Source organism: Centropristis striata, chromosome 9, assembly GCF_030273125.1.
Source record: "Centropristis striata isolate RG_2023a ecotype Rhode Island chromosome 9, C.striata_1.0, whole genome shotgun sequence".
Taxonomy (NCBI): domain Eukaryota; kingdom Metazoa; phylum Chordata; class Actinopteri; order Perciformes; family Serranidae; genus Centropristis; species Centropristis striata.
The window spans coordinates 1,220,974-1,235,973 of NC_081525.1; the positions used below are offsets into that span (position 1 = coordinate 1,220,974).

Consider the following 15,000-nt stretch of genomic DNA (forward strand, 5'->3'; position numbering starts at 1 on the left):
ATATAGAAATAAATTTGACTTGACATTTAGACAATGTCACATGTTTTTTTTAATCTGGATTGTATTGTTGTGTTTTAAAATGCTACAGTAAAAATAATGATAAAAACAGAAATCCACCTGTATAAACTACTGCTTTATCTGATCCAGCAGAACTAAAGCAGAGGTAAAGGGGAGCGAGGAGCCGGAGGGGCTCAGGTGTTCCTCCTGAAGTCTAATATGAGTCAGATCAGACTGAGATGGAGCTGAATCTCTGTGAAATAAAATGTGTAAACAGCTAGTGGACACGATGAGCATCAAGTGTTTTTACTCAGAGAGAATCAGAAACAACAGAGAGACAGACAAGGTTATTATAGTTAACGAAAACTAACGAAAACTAGAATTGAAAAAACATTTTCGTTAACTGAAATAAAAATAAAAACTAGAGTTTTTAAAAAAACAATAACTAACTGAAACTGTATTGTGTGGTTACAAAACTAACTAAAACTAACTAAAATTATAGTGGAAATGTCCTTAGTTTTCGTTTTTGTCAACTTTTTTCATTCATAATTCAGTGTTTCTATTTGAACATGCAACACATGGTGAATATGTTTACTGAGACTGGGATGTTTACACTAGAACCACAATACAAAACAGTTAATAACCTTATTGGGGCTGAGATGATAAACCAAAGGAAATAAAGGAAACATTTATTATGACCTCTTTGAATCTGGCACCCAACACATAGCCCATTACAAAAAAACTAAAACTAACACTAAAACTAATAAAAACTAAACTAAAACTAAGCATTTAAAAAAAATAAAAACTAAACTAAAACTAGAAAACTCACTCTAAAAACTAACTAAAACTAACTGAATTTGAAAACAAAAATTCACAACGAAATTAAAACTAAAACTAATGAAAAATCCAAAACTATTATAACCTTGGAGACAGAGAGAGTCTGCAGGGAGAGGAAACAGTCAGAAACCTGCCCTGCAGAAATATAATAACCTGAGATTATCTGCTCACATAGAATAACTGTGGATCACAGATTCCATTTTAAATCCATGCAACAATTTGTGTTTGTGCTCCATTTGCTGCTATATTTTCCCCACTGTGGGAATAAAAAATGCTCATTTTATCATTTCATACTCAGTTTCCAACATATTTAAAACATCTCACACAGTTTTAGCAAACTAAATATCATGTTAGCATGAATTTCTGTTAAAAGCTACAGGTAAATTACTTTAAAAAGACACAAAATTACAAAAAAGACACAAAATTACAGGAAAAAAACTAAATTACTTAAAAAAAGACACAAAATGACAGAAAAAGACACAAAATTACCAAAAAAGACACAAAATGACAGAAAAAAAACTAAATTACTTTAAAAAGACACAAAATTACAGGAAAAAAACTAAATTACTTAAAAAAAGACACAAAATTACAGAAAAAAATGACTTTAAAAAGACACAAAATTACCAAAAAAGGCACAAAATTACAGAAAAAAAGCTAAATTACTTAAGAAAGACAAAAAATGACACAAAAAGACACAAAAAGACCAAAAAAGACACAAAATGATTTTTAAAAAAAAGAAATGCTCTCAGCTGATGCCGAGCGTGTCGGCTGGAATATAAGCAACCAGTTCTTCTTAATGACACTTTAAGTGGACTAAATGAACACACAGACACACCTCAAGTGTTTTTACTCAGAGAGAATCAGAAACAACAGAGGGACAGAGAGAGTCTGCAGGTAGAGGAAACAGTCAGAAAGCTGCCCTGCAGAAATATAATAACCTGAGATTATCTGCTCACATACAATAACTGCGGATCATATTTTCTGTTTTAAATCCATGCAACAATTTTCTGCTTTTCTGCAGATAAACCAGAGAGACGTTTCATCAGCTGAGAAGTTAGTTTTTGTTCTTCTCATGCACACACAACTGTACATCCCATTGCACTTGTCCTTTATTACACATTGAATGGTTTTTTTGAGTATAGTGTATGGTGGCTGTAGTTGGATATAAATAATAAAATAAAACAATCCAATAATAAAACAAGAATAAAGCCATTTGATTCTATTCATGTCTTTTATCTGCATGTCTGCAGGTTTCCATATATCTGTAAATAATTAGTCATTTATATTATTAGTTGACTGTAAAGGGTCCTTCGAAGACTAAAATCAGCATTTAAAATGTGAGGATTTGTTTGAGAATTTACAGACTTAATGTGCTAAAAAAAAATCATATTTATGTTTTTATGAGCTGTTCAGGCAGAAAGAAGACACAAACACACACACATTGACCACGAGGAACTTTTTAAATGTCCAACATGTCAGTGTGAATGTTTGAGATAAATAAAAACAGATAAAGTTTTCATTATTGTCATAAAAAACAGCAGTTATTGTAATATTTTCACATTTCTGAAAGTCCTTAAAGAAACCATGTGTGACTTGTGCTTTTCTCAGGAAAAATATCCAAATATAAGTTAATAATATTGTGTCAGAATTCAGCGTTTATCGTAACAAGAAGCTGTAAAAACAGGCATTTTCATCAGACTTTTAACTTTCCTACGGTCCTTGAACAGATCATCAATGTTTCTGTTATAAAAAGTGACCAAAACTTGTGTTAAGTGTTGATATTAGTGTCAGAATCTCTTTATTCTCCATGTGTCATTTAAACAAACAGCACATGTGAAGCTGTTTACATTAACCACTGGCGCCTCCTGCTGGTGGATCACACTCAGTTCAAACAGCCACAATCTGCTCTAAGACCAGAAACTTGATCCTCTGTAAATCATTCTTATGCACATATTCATTCCATTCCATTATTGTTATTTTTACAGTATATTTTATGCACAAAACTATAAACTTAACACAGTTGTTTTGTGTTATTCTGCTTCATGCGACAGTATTTTTAGTTGTTTTTTTTGTTTACAGCACTGAGAGAATGTAATTTCATTCCTCTGTAAACTGATAACTGTATATGATATGTTTATAATAGAATAATAGGGACTTTATGTGTATATTTATAATAATCTTGCCACAGCAGGTGTCTGGGCTCTTATTTATCTTCGTTCCTTCTGCTTTATTTATTGGTGTTTTTCTCACTTTCACCCTTTATTTACAGGTGTGCAGCACACAAGACCTCACATTCTGCTTTATTCTGGATACTTTAGCAGCTCAGAATCAAAAATAATTGGTATGCATACTTTTCAGAGGCCAATATTTACATATTAAACAGACTTTTAAAATAGTTTTTTTTGTAAGTATTTACATTTTTTGAGACAGTGAATTTTAGGTCTTCATTAAATATAAGCCATAATCATTATAATTAGAAGAAATTAAATAAATGAAGACATGAAATGTTTCATTCTGTGTGTAATGGATCTATATAATGTGTTATTTCACCTTTTATAATTGAATAAATGACATAAATAAACTTTCTATGATATTCTAATTTATTTAGATGCACCTGTAAATGTCCCAGTAAAAAACAAAAGGAAAGTCATTTAATTCTCTTAATGTCTTTTACCTGCATGTCCACAGGTTTCCATATATGTAAATAAATATTAACCTATATTATCAGTTGGTTGTAAGAAAAGTACTACTTTGGGTCCTTCAAAGAGTAAAATCAGTGTCAAAAATATGAGGATATGTTGGATTTTCTTCCTTCGTATTACTGTCAACTGAAAAATGTTAAACTATAAAAATAAAAAACAATACAATACAATAAAAAAGCCATAAAAAAAGTTCCTATTAAGGCAGAAATATGACATAGTTCATGAAGTTTTACATGTACGGGTTGCAACAAGCAGCTACACACACATTTTAAATACAGAAAGCTGAAATACTGTAAACACTATTCAGAGAAAAAAAGAGAAAATCCCCTCTACAGCCAGCAGGGGGCAGAGTGGAGCAGGAAACACACACACACACACACACACACACACACACACACAGAAGCACACACACACAGTCATTTCTGGTCCATTTCGTCCTCTCAAACAAGTGTTTCTGTCGATTTTAAGTGCCTATGTGTGTGTGTGTGTGTGTGTGTGTGTGTGTGTGTGTGTGTGTGTGTGTGTGTGTGTGTGTGAAGGACTGAGTCATCCAGCTGGCAGGGCTCCAGTACAGCAGACTGGATCCATACGCAGCAGACTGACTCACTGTGAGTCTGCAGATATACAGACAAAATATTTAAACTGACTTTTCTCAAATCCTGCAGCAGGTTTTCAGTCATTCAGGGACTTTTTCCTCATGCAATCACTGTTCAGTGCCTCATGAAGTCATAATCTACTTCCTGCTCTGATGACATCATGTGTTAAACCCTGTGAACTCAACAATCTGCTGCTAGATTTAACACATATGTTTAAAAAACATGCTGAAATCACACATTTATCACAACCAGAAGCTGTAAAAACTGCAGTTATTGTGATATTTTCACATTTCCGACAGTCCTTAAAACAAATCATGTGAGCTATCGTCAGGAAAATTAACCAAATCTAAGCTAATAATAGTGATATTTCAGTCAGAATCTCTTTATTCTCCATGTGTCATTTAAAATAAAGCGTTTGCACTAACCAGATCCTGTTAAAAACTGTATAAGACGCGTGAAAAATATTCACTAAAAATCTGTTTACACAGAGCTGAGAGGAGAGGCTGGAAACATGATGATACTGAGAATATGTGGAGAAAATTGTCTTTTTTGCAATATTGGTGTGGGCATTTGGAAAAATGTTGTATATATAGATTTCATTTTATTGCAACTTTTATAAAATAAATCATGAATGTAACTACTGTTCCATAAAGCTGCAGGAGTTATATATATATATATATATACTTTTATAAAATAAATCATGAATGTAACTACTGTTCCATAAAGCTGCAGGAGTTATATATATATATATATATATACATATATTTCATATACTGCAGTGAAAAACAAGGAAACATGTTGTCCACACAACTCAATTGGACAATTATCTCACATTCACTCAGTACTGAAGAAAAATGAGTCTTCAAGTCTGAACCTGAGAGTGAAGAAGGTGTTCAGAGGAGTTTTCAGTGTGTGTGTGTGTGTGTGTGTGTGTGTGTGTACTGACCAGTCCGGTGAGGGACGGGGCAGACTGTCCCAGGGTCTGGCTCCTCATGCGGACCAGGTTGTTGACCTCTCCTCCTGCTGCAGAGATCCCGGTGGGGGCCCCGGGGCCTCCGGGGCCTCCTGGGGGCCCCTGCCAGGCCAGCTGACTGACCCCGGTGTGCAGACTGCTGGACAGAGGCAGCAGCTGTTTACCTGTGAGGAGGAACAGACAGACAGACGAGTCTGAACCAACAGGAACTGGAGGAAAGGCCATAAAAGTTGTGTTTGTTGTGTAATGTTCACATGTCGTGTATCATTCTGGTGTTGGCCTGTAGTGGAACAGCCTTTATGTCTGTATATGATGTTAACATACTGTATTTACGTTGCTGCAGCCGTAGATTATATCTGTTGCAAAGTTGCAAATTTTCTAGATGAAAGTGGCAAATCTACAAGAAAAAAGTTGCAGATTTATCGGTGCGTTCAGACCGGATGCGCAGCGAATATTTTGCGCGACAAGATTACATACAAAGTCAATGCAAACACGTGAATAGACGCAAATTTTTGCCGGCGGCGCGAATCGCGGGTTTCGCGCGAATCGAATGCCGCGATTGACGCGAATGTCGCGGCGCGAATGAAACAACGCGAATTCGCGTGAGTTCAATAAATTCAACTTTGGCGAAATATTCGCGTGACGCTGTGTCGGGACAGCCTATCAGCGTTGAGATTCTGGACGGCAGTGTCCGAGATACATACATGAGAGAGAGGAGAAAAGAGGCAGGAAGGAGGAGTGGGTCGGCAGGAGGGAAAAAGGTGGAAGTACTCTGCGGTCCTCTCTCCGTGCTGAGTGCGCCTCCAGATGATGTCACTCACCCAGACACGACGGCGTGTTTTCCGACGTATCTCGGACTTCCAGAGCAGGTACAGGGACGCTATGCTTGTCATGGTTGATGACAGAATGAAATGGAGGGAATTATTTGGCGCTAAATAGTCTCTTGGGCGAAAATTTGCATCGCGTTACTCGCGTGAGTGACGCGAATGAAATTCAATTCTCGCGCGAGTAACGCGACGCGAAAATTCGCTACGCGTCCGGTCTGAACACACGGTAAAGCCTGATTTCCACCGGGCGCGTTACTGCAGCGTAACGTCAGAGTCGCGTATGACGTTGCAAATGGGTAACACTCTAATCAATGAGAGCATTTCCACCGGGCGCGTAGCGTAACGTTACTGCAGCGTCGCGTCAGCGTCTCTACGCGAGCATTAGGTAGGACTTCTATTTCTCCGCGAGACGCTGCCAACTCGCGTGAATCTCAACAGAGCAGATTGCACCAGACAGGAAGTCCGACTCAGATTCAGCGTAAAACACTTCCGCCCCTTTCAAAATAAAACACAATACGCAGTTCATGCAGCCTAAAACTACTTCACATCAACGTTATGTTATGACCGGGGCACCAGATCGGCAATCAATCAATCAAAGGGTCTCAGAGGATCGGCGACACGGAAGACAAGAGACTAATTGTTGAAGTGGAACATCATACAATCATTTATGACATAACATATTGTTTTTATAAGGATAGATGGTCAGATCAACATATCTTTCACCTCAGAGAAGCAAAGTAAGTTGGTTTTTGTTGTTGTTGTTTACTTTATACACACAGTTTATCCATAGACTGTATAAATAGAGTTTAAAGTTTATCACGGGATCTTGCGGTCTCCCGTATGGTCAGGATTATCGCGTGATCTCGTTATCTCGCGTGTATACGGCCGGCTCGCTAAGCTGACGTGCTGCTGCAGTAACGCGTCCGGTGGAAATCCCCAGTAAGAGATTATAAGTGGTGAATCTGCACGAAAAAAGTTGCAGATTTATGAGAAAAAAAAGCTTTTTTTCTTGCAGATTCACCACTTTAAATCTCATTAATCTGCACATTTTTTCTCATAGATTTGCCACTTTAGTCTCGTAAATTTATTTCTCTAAATATGACCCCCCTCCCCCGGGTCTGTATGTGTTTTTTACACATTCTGGCAGTTTGTAATATCCTCCAATATTCTCTAGGGTTGAAATTTGGAGTGTCCTATTAAGGGTTAAGGGCTGTGATAGTGGTAATTAGAGAAAAATGGATATTTAGTAATTTCAGAACTCCTTTATTGTGTGAATTAGAGATTGAGAGCTTTATTCTTCATTCATTTGTGTATTTGTTTTTATTCTGTTGATATAGAAAACCACATGACCTCATAGCCTGCAAGACAGAAACAAACCACCTGCACTAGACATCACCGCCTCTTTATTTAGACCCTCTGAGAGTTAATAAGTTGGTGTTTTGGATTGTGTCTTCACTCCAGAAACACTGATCTGTCTCTGTCTCTGTCTCTGTCTCAGTGACTCAGAGCTGATTCACATATTATCGTCTCCACCCTGAGAGTTAAACAGGCTCAGACTCAATCAGCTCACATTCATCACTCCTTTCAGAAAAAACTAAGTTCTCCTGATGAGAAACTCAAACTGGGCCCACATGGTTTCACTGCTGAGCTGCTGTTTGACATGAGATTAACAGGTCACATGACCTGTGGCTGGTGGGACAGGCCCGCTAATCTGTGGTGGAGTTTCACTTCTACAGATTACAGAGAGAGAGAGAGAGAGAGAGCAGCTGGACAGAGGATTAAATACAGGAACCATCACGAATCACACAATGACCTCAGGTAACACATCCCTTACTGTACCATTACAGACAAGAGTGTGTGTGTGTGTGCGTGTGTGTGTGTGTGTGTGTGTTAGGGCCGACGATAAATAGCATTAGCAATTATATCACAATATGATAGAACGCGATTTTCTGGGGTCACATGCCATGCTAGCAGTAGCAGAGCAGTGAGACAGTAGATGATGTTTTCAACTCAAAGCTGTTTGTGATCCGCCATTAAACCAAGAGAAGAAGAATTAACCCATTTAAGGCGGGAAAGCATTACTGCATTTCTACCATTAAAACCTGTTGGAGCTGTTGCGTTATTCTACCATTAAAACCGGGAATGAGGATACGTGGTTTTGTAGTATTTGTAGTTTTTTCCACCTATTTTCGGTCTCTTGGCCAATGAAATGCATCAGAATACATGTGGGAGTGTCGCAATGCATCATGGGACTTTTACAGAACTTTGAAATCATCACCAAAAAAAGACACAAAATGAAAAAAAAGACACAAAACGACTAAAAAAGACACAAAATGACAAAAAAAGACACAAAATGACAAAAAAAGACACAAAATGACCAAAAGAAGACACAAAATGACTAAAAAAAGACACAAAATGACAAAAAAAAGACACAAAATGACTAAAAAAAGACACAAAATGACCAAAAGAAGACACAAAATGACTAAAAAAAGACACAAAATGACCAAAAAAAGACACAAAATGACAAAGAAAAAGACACAAAATGACAAAAAAAAGACACAAAATGACAAAAAAAAGACACAAAATGACCAAAAGAAGACACAAAATGACTAAAAAAAGACACAAAATGACAAAAAAAAAAGACACAAAATGACTAAAAAAAGACACAAAAAGACCAAAAAAAGACACAAAATGACAAAGAAAAAGACACAAAATGACCAAAAAAAAGACACAAAATGACTAAAAAAGACACAAAATGACAAAAAAAAGACACAAAATGACTAAAAAAAAGACACAAAATGACTAAAAAAAGACACAAAATGACCAAAAAAAGACACAAAATGACAAAAAAAAGACACAAAATGACTAAAAAAAAGACACAAAATGACTAAAAAAAGACACAAATTGACTTTAAAAAAACACACAATATGAATACATGCAAGTGTCGCAATGCATTATGGGACTTTTTCAGAACTTTGAAATCATGGTCGAAGACAACTATAGCAGTTATATATTGTGTGTGTGTGTGTGTGTGTGTGTGTGTGTGTGTGTGTGTGTGTGTGTGTGTGTGTTACCGGTCATGGCCAGGCTGTGGCGGCGGGCCCAGCTCTCGTCCTGACTCAGCTGGCGGTGCAGCTTGGACTTGGTGGCGGCGGTGGAGGCAGCAGGAGAGAGGTCGGGGTTACTCAGCTTCCTGAAGAGGAGCGGAGGAGGAGGAGCAAACTCCTTCTGAGGAGAGAAGAGGAGGAGAGGAGGAGGAGAGGAGTCATTAGTCTCTGTTCAGATATATAAATGTGTCAGGTCATGTTCTCAGAGTCAAGCTGCTCTAACACGGTTAGAGGAGCTGTGACCTCATTAGCTTTATAGAATATAATAATAATATAATAGAAGAGGTTTTTATTCTCCACATGGAGTCAAACTGAGGATTCTGTTGTTTTTGTCATGATGATTGTAGAGTCACAGTTATTCTGACAATTTTTATTTTTTATTTTGATTTGTCAAACTTACACAGGACCCATGCACGGTCCCTACTAACAACCACTAACTAACTATGACTGTTTGTCAAAGGAAAAACATACACACACACACCAGAATTTGCAATTAAACACAGTGTTTTATACAATCCAGTGTCCCATAATCAACCCATAAACTGAAAAAAAAATTGCAGTGACATTTACTTAAAAAAAAAAGCTAGGCCAGTTTTTCCACACAGAAAGTGTTTGTAATCTTTACTCAGGCTGTTTTTAAGTAATATTTATTTAAAAGAACCACTTTTTTTTTTTATGAAAATACACAAGTAAATATCAGATTCACTGATGTCCCTCAATTACATTTGACTTGGAAATATCAACTAATGAAGCCAATGAACTGGTTTAGTGAATATTACTGGAACCAATGATTCAATTTACAGACAAAACTGAGGAGACATAATAACAAACAATCACTAAGTAATGCACCACATGAAAAACTGATGTTTTAAAGTAAAAGCACTAAATTCGCATTTCTTTGTAGAATTTATATAGATGATTGAAATAATAATTACAGGGCTAAAAAATATTTTTTTTCAGTGTAGTTCAAACAACCAAAACACAAAAACAGTCTATTTTTTTCAACCAAAAACAGTCCTCAACATTTATTAACAAAACAAACCAAACATATTAACAGATGGATAGTAAACAGTGTGTTTGTTTTTATGCAATATTTTGTCTTTAATGTTTTCTTTGTGTGATTTTTTTGTCAATTTTTGTGTGTATTTTTGTAATTTTTTGTTTGTTTTTGTGTGTTGTTTGTAATTTTGTGGGTGTTTTTTGTAAAAAAAAAAAAAATGTATGCGTTTTTGGTGTGTTTTCGGTGTGTTTTAAGTGTGTTTTTATGTCTTAAAAAATTTGTTTTTTATGTGTGTTTTTGTAATTTTTTGTGTGTTGAAAATATTGATCCAGTAAGTCAAAATTAAAAAATAATAATCAGGTCATATAGGTGAGGTTGTACTGAAAACACTGATACCAACACGTCATGGTAAAGATTTTTAAGTGATTTATACAGACAAAAACTGTCAAAAACCAACAAAATAACCCCAAACTATGAAGGGTTAAAGGAAAAATAAACCTGCATCAGTCAGTGAGTGTGTGAGTGTGTGGTCCCTGAGAGACAGGGAGCGGGCCCACAGCCAGATTACAGTCATAAAACACAACACTAACAGCTTGCTGACACCACAACACACACACAAACACACACACACACACACACACACACACACCTGTATGTGTGTGTGTGTTTGTGTGTGAGTTGGAGTCTCTCATCGAGTCTTTAACGACACGTTGAGCCACCAAACATCTGCAGAGTCCCTGTTATAATTCAGAGAAATAAGGAAAGTTCCTGTCCACTTCCTCCTCCTCCTCATCCTCAGAGACACACAGCAGCCAACACACACACACACACACACACACACGCTGGGCTCAATGTGTGTGTGTGGGTTTCAGGTTGAAACGATTTTGGAAACATCTGCTGTTGCCATGGAAACTAGGCCTTAGCGGGCTCATATCCTCCTCCTCTCAGCGCCGGCTGGACCAAAAACCTGACCAGAGTTTTCCAGAAACATCTGGACGACCCACACACACACACACACACACACACACACACACACACACACACACACACACACACACACACACACACACACACACACACACACACACACACACACACACACACACACACACACACTCAGCTCCCAGATGGCTGCACGAATGAAAGAGTTTTAGTGAAAGCTTCCGTTACTCTGCGCCAATAAAACCTGAAGCGACCGCTCCCTCACAATGACTAAAACACATGACAACACATCACATAAACACACACACACACACACACACACACACACAGTGTAATGGTGTGTGACCTGAAACTGTGTGTCACATGAAACTAACAGAGTCAGATCACTCTCACAGCTCAGCTGGAGACAAAAACAACAGGAAAAAGAGGAACAATATGCAGAAAATCCTCCTTCAGCCTCTATACAGATAGATTAAAGATTTTCTTTATGGATGAAGACAGACAGGAAGGTCTGTTTTACATAATCCAGCTAATTAAATATCTGATAATCACTTCATCACGTTGATACAGAAACATAATGTTGCCAGACAGACATAAATCACCGTTATTGTGCAACAAAATGTTTTTAATTTACAGTCTGAAGCAGCTTTTGATGCTTCTCTGCAGTTTCTGTTTGAATAAAGAGAGCAGTCTGGATAAATATGAATTATTATGCTGCAGAAATGCTGTTATAAATAATAATATTAACATCATTGATCAGGTTTCATTGAGGATTTATCCATAAATATGAGATAACAGCAGCTGGTGTTTAACAGAGTTTTATTGCTTTATAGTTGATTGACAGCTTCAGGTTATACAGCAGCGTGTGTGTGTGTGTGTGTGTGTGTGTGTGTGTGTGTGTGTGTGTGTGTGTGTGTGTGTGTGTGTGTGTGTGTGTGTGTGTAACATGCTGAGTGCTGCAGCACGATGAATACATTTAAATGCATCATCTCAGTCAGAGAGAGCTGCAGCTCTATATGTGACCAGCAGGTGGCAGACACACACACACACACACACACACACACACACACACAGATCTGCACAACCTGCTCCTCTGAGCTTCATGTACACACGGAAAATTAAATGTACCAACATGCCGGTAAGAGGTGTGTGTGTGTGTTTTTGTGTGCGTTTGTGTCTGTGTGTGTGTGTGTGTGTGTGTGTGTGTTTTTGTGTGCGTTTGTGTGTCTGTGTGTGTGTGTGTGTGTGTGTGTGTGTTTTTGTGTGCGTTTGTGTCTGTGTGTGTGTGTGTGTGTGTGTGTGTGTGTGTGTGTGTGTGTGTGTGTGTGTGTCTTTCTGTGTGTGTGTGTGTGTGTGTGTGTGTGTGTGTCTTTCTGTGTGTGTGTGTGTGTGTGTGTGTGTCTTTCTGTGTGTGTGTGTGTGTGTGTCTGTGTGCAGCAGCAGGTTAACTCCACCTGTCTGACTGCGTGAACATCAAACTCTCCAACATTAACTCAGTGTGTGTGTGTGTGTGTGTGTGTGTGGTGTCTTCATTGGTGTGCATCATCACCAATGAAGGTAATCAGTAATTGATTGGTATCAGCTAAATTAGTCCTGATCCTTTCACTGTTAACACACACAGCTCCTCCTCCAGCTCAACAACAACAACAACAACGTAAACAACAACAACATGAACCAACACAGTGGATCCTCAGGTCAGCGTGTGTCACAGAGCCTCTCTGGTTCTGGTTCTGGTGGTTTTTAACAGTTTCTGTTGGTAGAATTTGATCATCTGTAGCTCGTTAACTTTAATCTTGTGAGTTTTCTGGAAATTCCATCTCTGTTTTTAATGATTTTAATGTTTTTAATGTTTCCAACAGACTCGTAGGACAATAAGAACACTACAAAGACCTGAATAACAAGTCACAGCAGTATTATAATCTAGCTACTTCCTGTGTCCTGGTTCTATCCTGTTATATTAAAGTACAATATATATATATATATATATATATATATATATATATATATATATATACACATAATCCTATTAGACATTTTGGGGAAGTTTTGTCATAAGCAGCCTTTGAATTATTGGATTATGGCCAGAAACGTTTTATACGGTCACAGTGACTTTGACCTCTGACCACCAAAATCAAACCACTTTATCAAGTAAGCAAGTGAAGGTTTGTGCCACATGAAGACATTTCTGATGATGATGATGATGATGATGTCCAATGGACAGGACGAGGGCAGACAGACAGCCTGAGAAGAAGATCTGAGGCCCCGGAGAGAAATAATCCAGCTTCTTCTGCACAAGTTCAACAACGAATCACTTCCCTTTGCTACCAAATGAGACTCATCTTTATTTAGGGGGTTAGTGACACAGAGATTTAAAGTGAACAGCAACCATAAAGTTACTGCTAGAACACGTGGAGAGTCTTGTAAACACACGACCCAGAGAGGGAAGTAAAACCAGGATTTCATCATCTTCTTCTCCTTTCCTCTGTTCTCTCTTCCTCCCCTGGAGCTCCAGCTTCCTCCTGACTCCTCTGACTTCCTGCTGCATCACATTTCTCTTTAGTCACGTCCCGTTCAGAGCAGCGACACACTTTAATACCAGTTACCATGGTTACAAAATATCTAATTAAAATGACTCACTTAAAGTGGACGCTTTCTAAAGTCCAGTCCGGGTTCAACGGGGTCACCGAAATTGTAGCAGCAATTTTTGGCTTGATGCCTTTTTGTTTCACACATTTGGTGCTCAATAATGCAATTTTATTCATATGGAGAATGGATAAAAATGGTCAGAAATAACCTCCAGATATATATTACATCAATATGCCAAGACATTTGGAGCAACAGAGAAGAATCCATGCTGAGATTTGGCTTCAAAAACTTTGGTCATTTTTGAGATTTCTGTATTTTCAGCAATTGGATGACGAGCACTTCTGTTCTACAAACTGCTGAGAAACCCTCTTATTGTCAATATAGCTAGGAAAGCTGCACATCCTCTGAATGCTCCAGGTCTCTAGTTTGTGGTTGTAAAGTTTCATGAGGCTGTGATTATCCTAGAGGGGACAGCAGATCATTTTATACACTGAGCTCCAGACTCAAGAAATGCCCTCACTGCAATTAACTAGCTACTACTGATGATTAACATCATCCCAACCACATAATAACCAAAAGGCCTCAAATGAACACCAAAAAGAAATACAAAATTACCAAAAAAGACATAAAATGACACAAAACGGACCAAAAAAATACGTAAAATTAACAAAAACAGATGTAAAATTACCAAATAAGGCATAAAGTTACCAAAAGTGGCACAAAAAATGCATAAAATGTCCAAAAAAAGACACAAAATTACTAACAGGAGATGTAAAATGACCAAAAAAGACACAAAAAAAGGCATTAAATGACAAATAAAAAACACAATATACCCCCCAAAACACCCCTAATTACTAATAACCAGACGTAAATTATATATGATATAGTATATGATCAAGAAAGACATAAAATTAGAGAAGTGGACTCATTGAATCCACAAGAGTCTCAGCTTTCCTCATATGCATCATCGGCACCTCACACACTGTAAAAAAAATAAAAAAAACCTTGTTGTTTTTATGGTAAAAACCAGCAGCTGTGGTTGCCAGAACTTTACCGTAATAAATACGGTGCAACTTTTTCTAATATTACGGTAAAATTAATGTTTCATGTTTAAGATTTAAGCCATTTTCTTCCATATTTCACCATATAAATAAAAAGTTTTTCCATCAAAAGAAACGCTGTTCTGCCATATAATTGACAAGAAAATACTTAATAAATGCTGAATAAATTAAACATTTCACTACAAAATATTACAGTATATTCTGTCAGAGATAGGGTGTTTAGTACATTTAACAGTGAGAAAAAGTAGGTAACACTTTACAATAACCAACAAAGTTATGTTTATAGATGGTTTATAAACCAATTATTAACAATTTACAACATATTTAATCTTTAAATGTTTTCAACCAATTTCTTAAATGTATATGAATCTT

At 37.2% G+C, this 15,000-nt stretch overlaps 1 protein-coding gene across 1 annotated transcript in view; it reads right to left on the reverse strand.

The window, feature by feature from the left end:
• Nucleotides 1-15,000, reverse strand: part of mast2 (microtubule associated serine/threonine kinase 2) — a 258,263-nt gene that overhangs the window by 184,278 nt on the left and 58,985 nt on the right. Inside the window, exons 2-3 of the mRNA XM_059341171.1 lie at nucleotides 9,007-9,160; nucleotides 5,079-5,269 (exon numbers count right to left, since the gene is read on the reverse strand). Coding sequence (XP_059197154.1) covers nucleotides 5,079-5,269; nucleotides 9,007-9,160 — 345 coding nt within the window. The remainder of the gene's footprint in view (nucleotides 1-5,078; nucleotides 5,270-9,006; nucleotides 9,161-15,000) is intronic.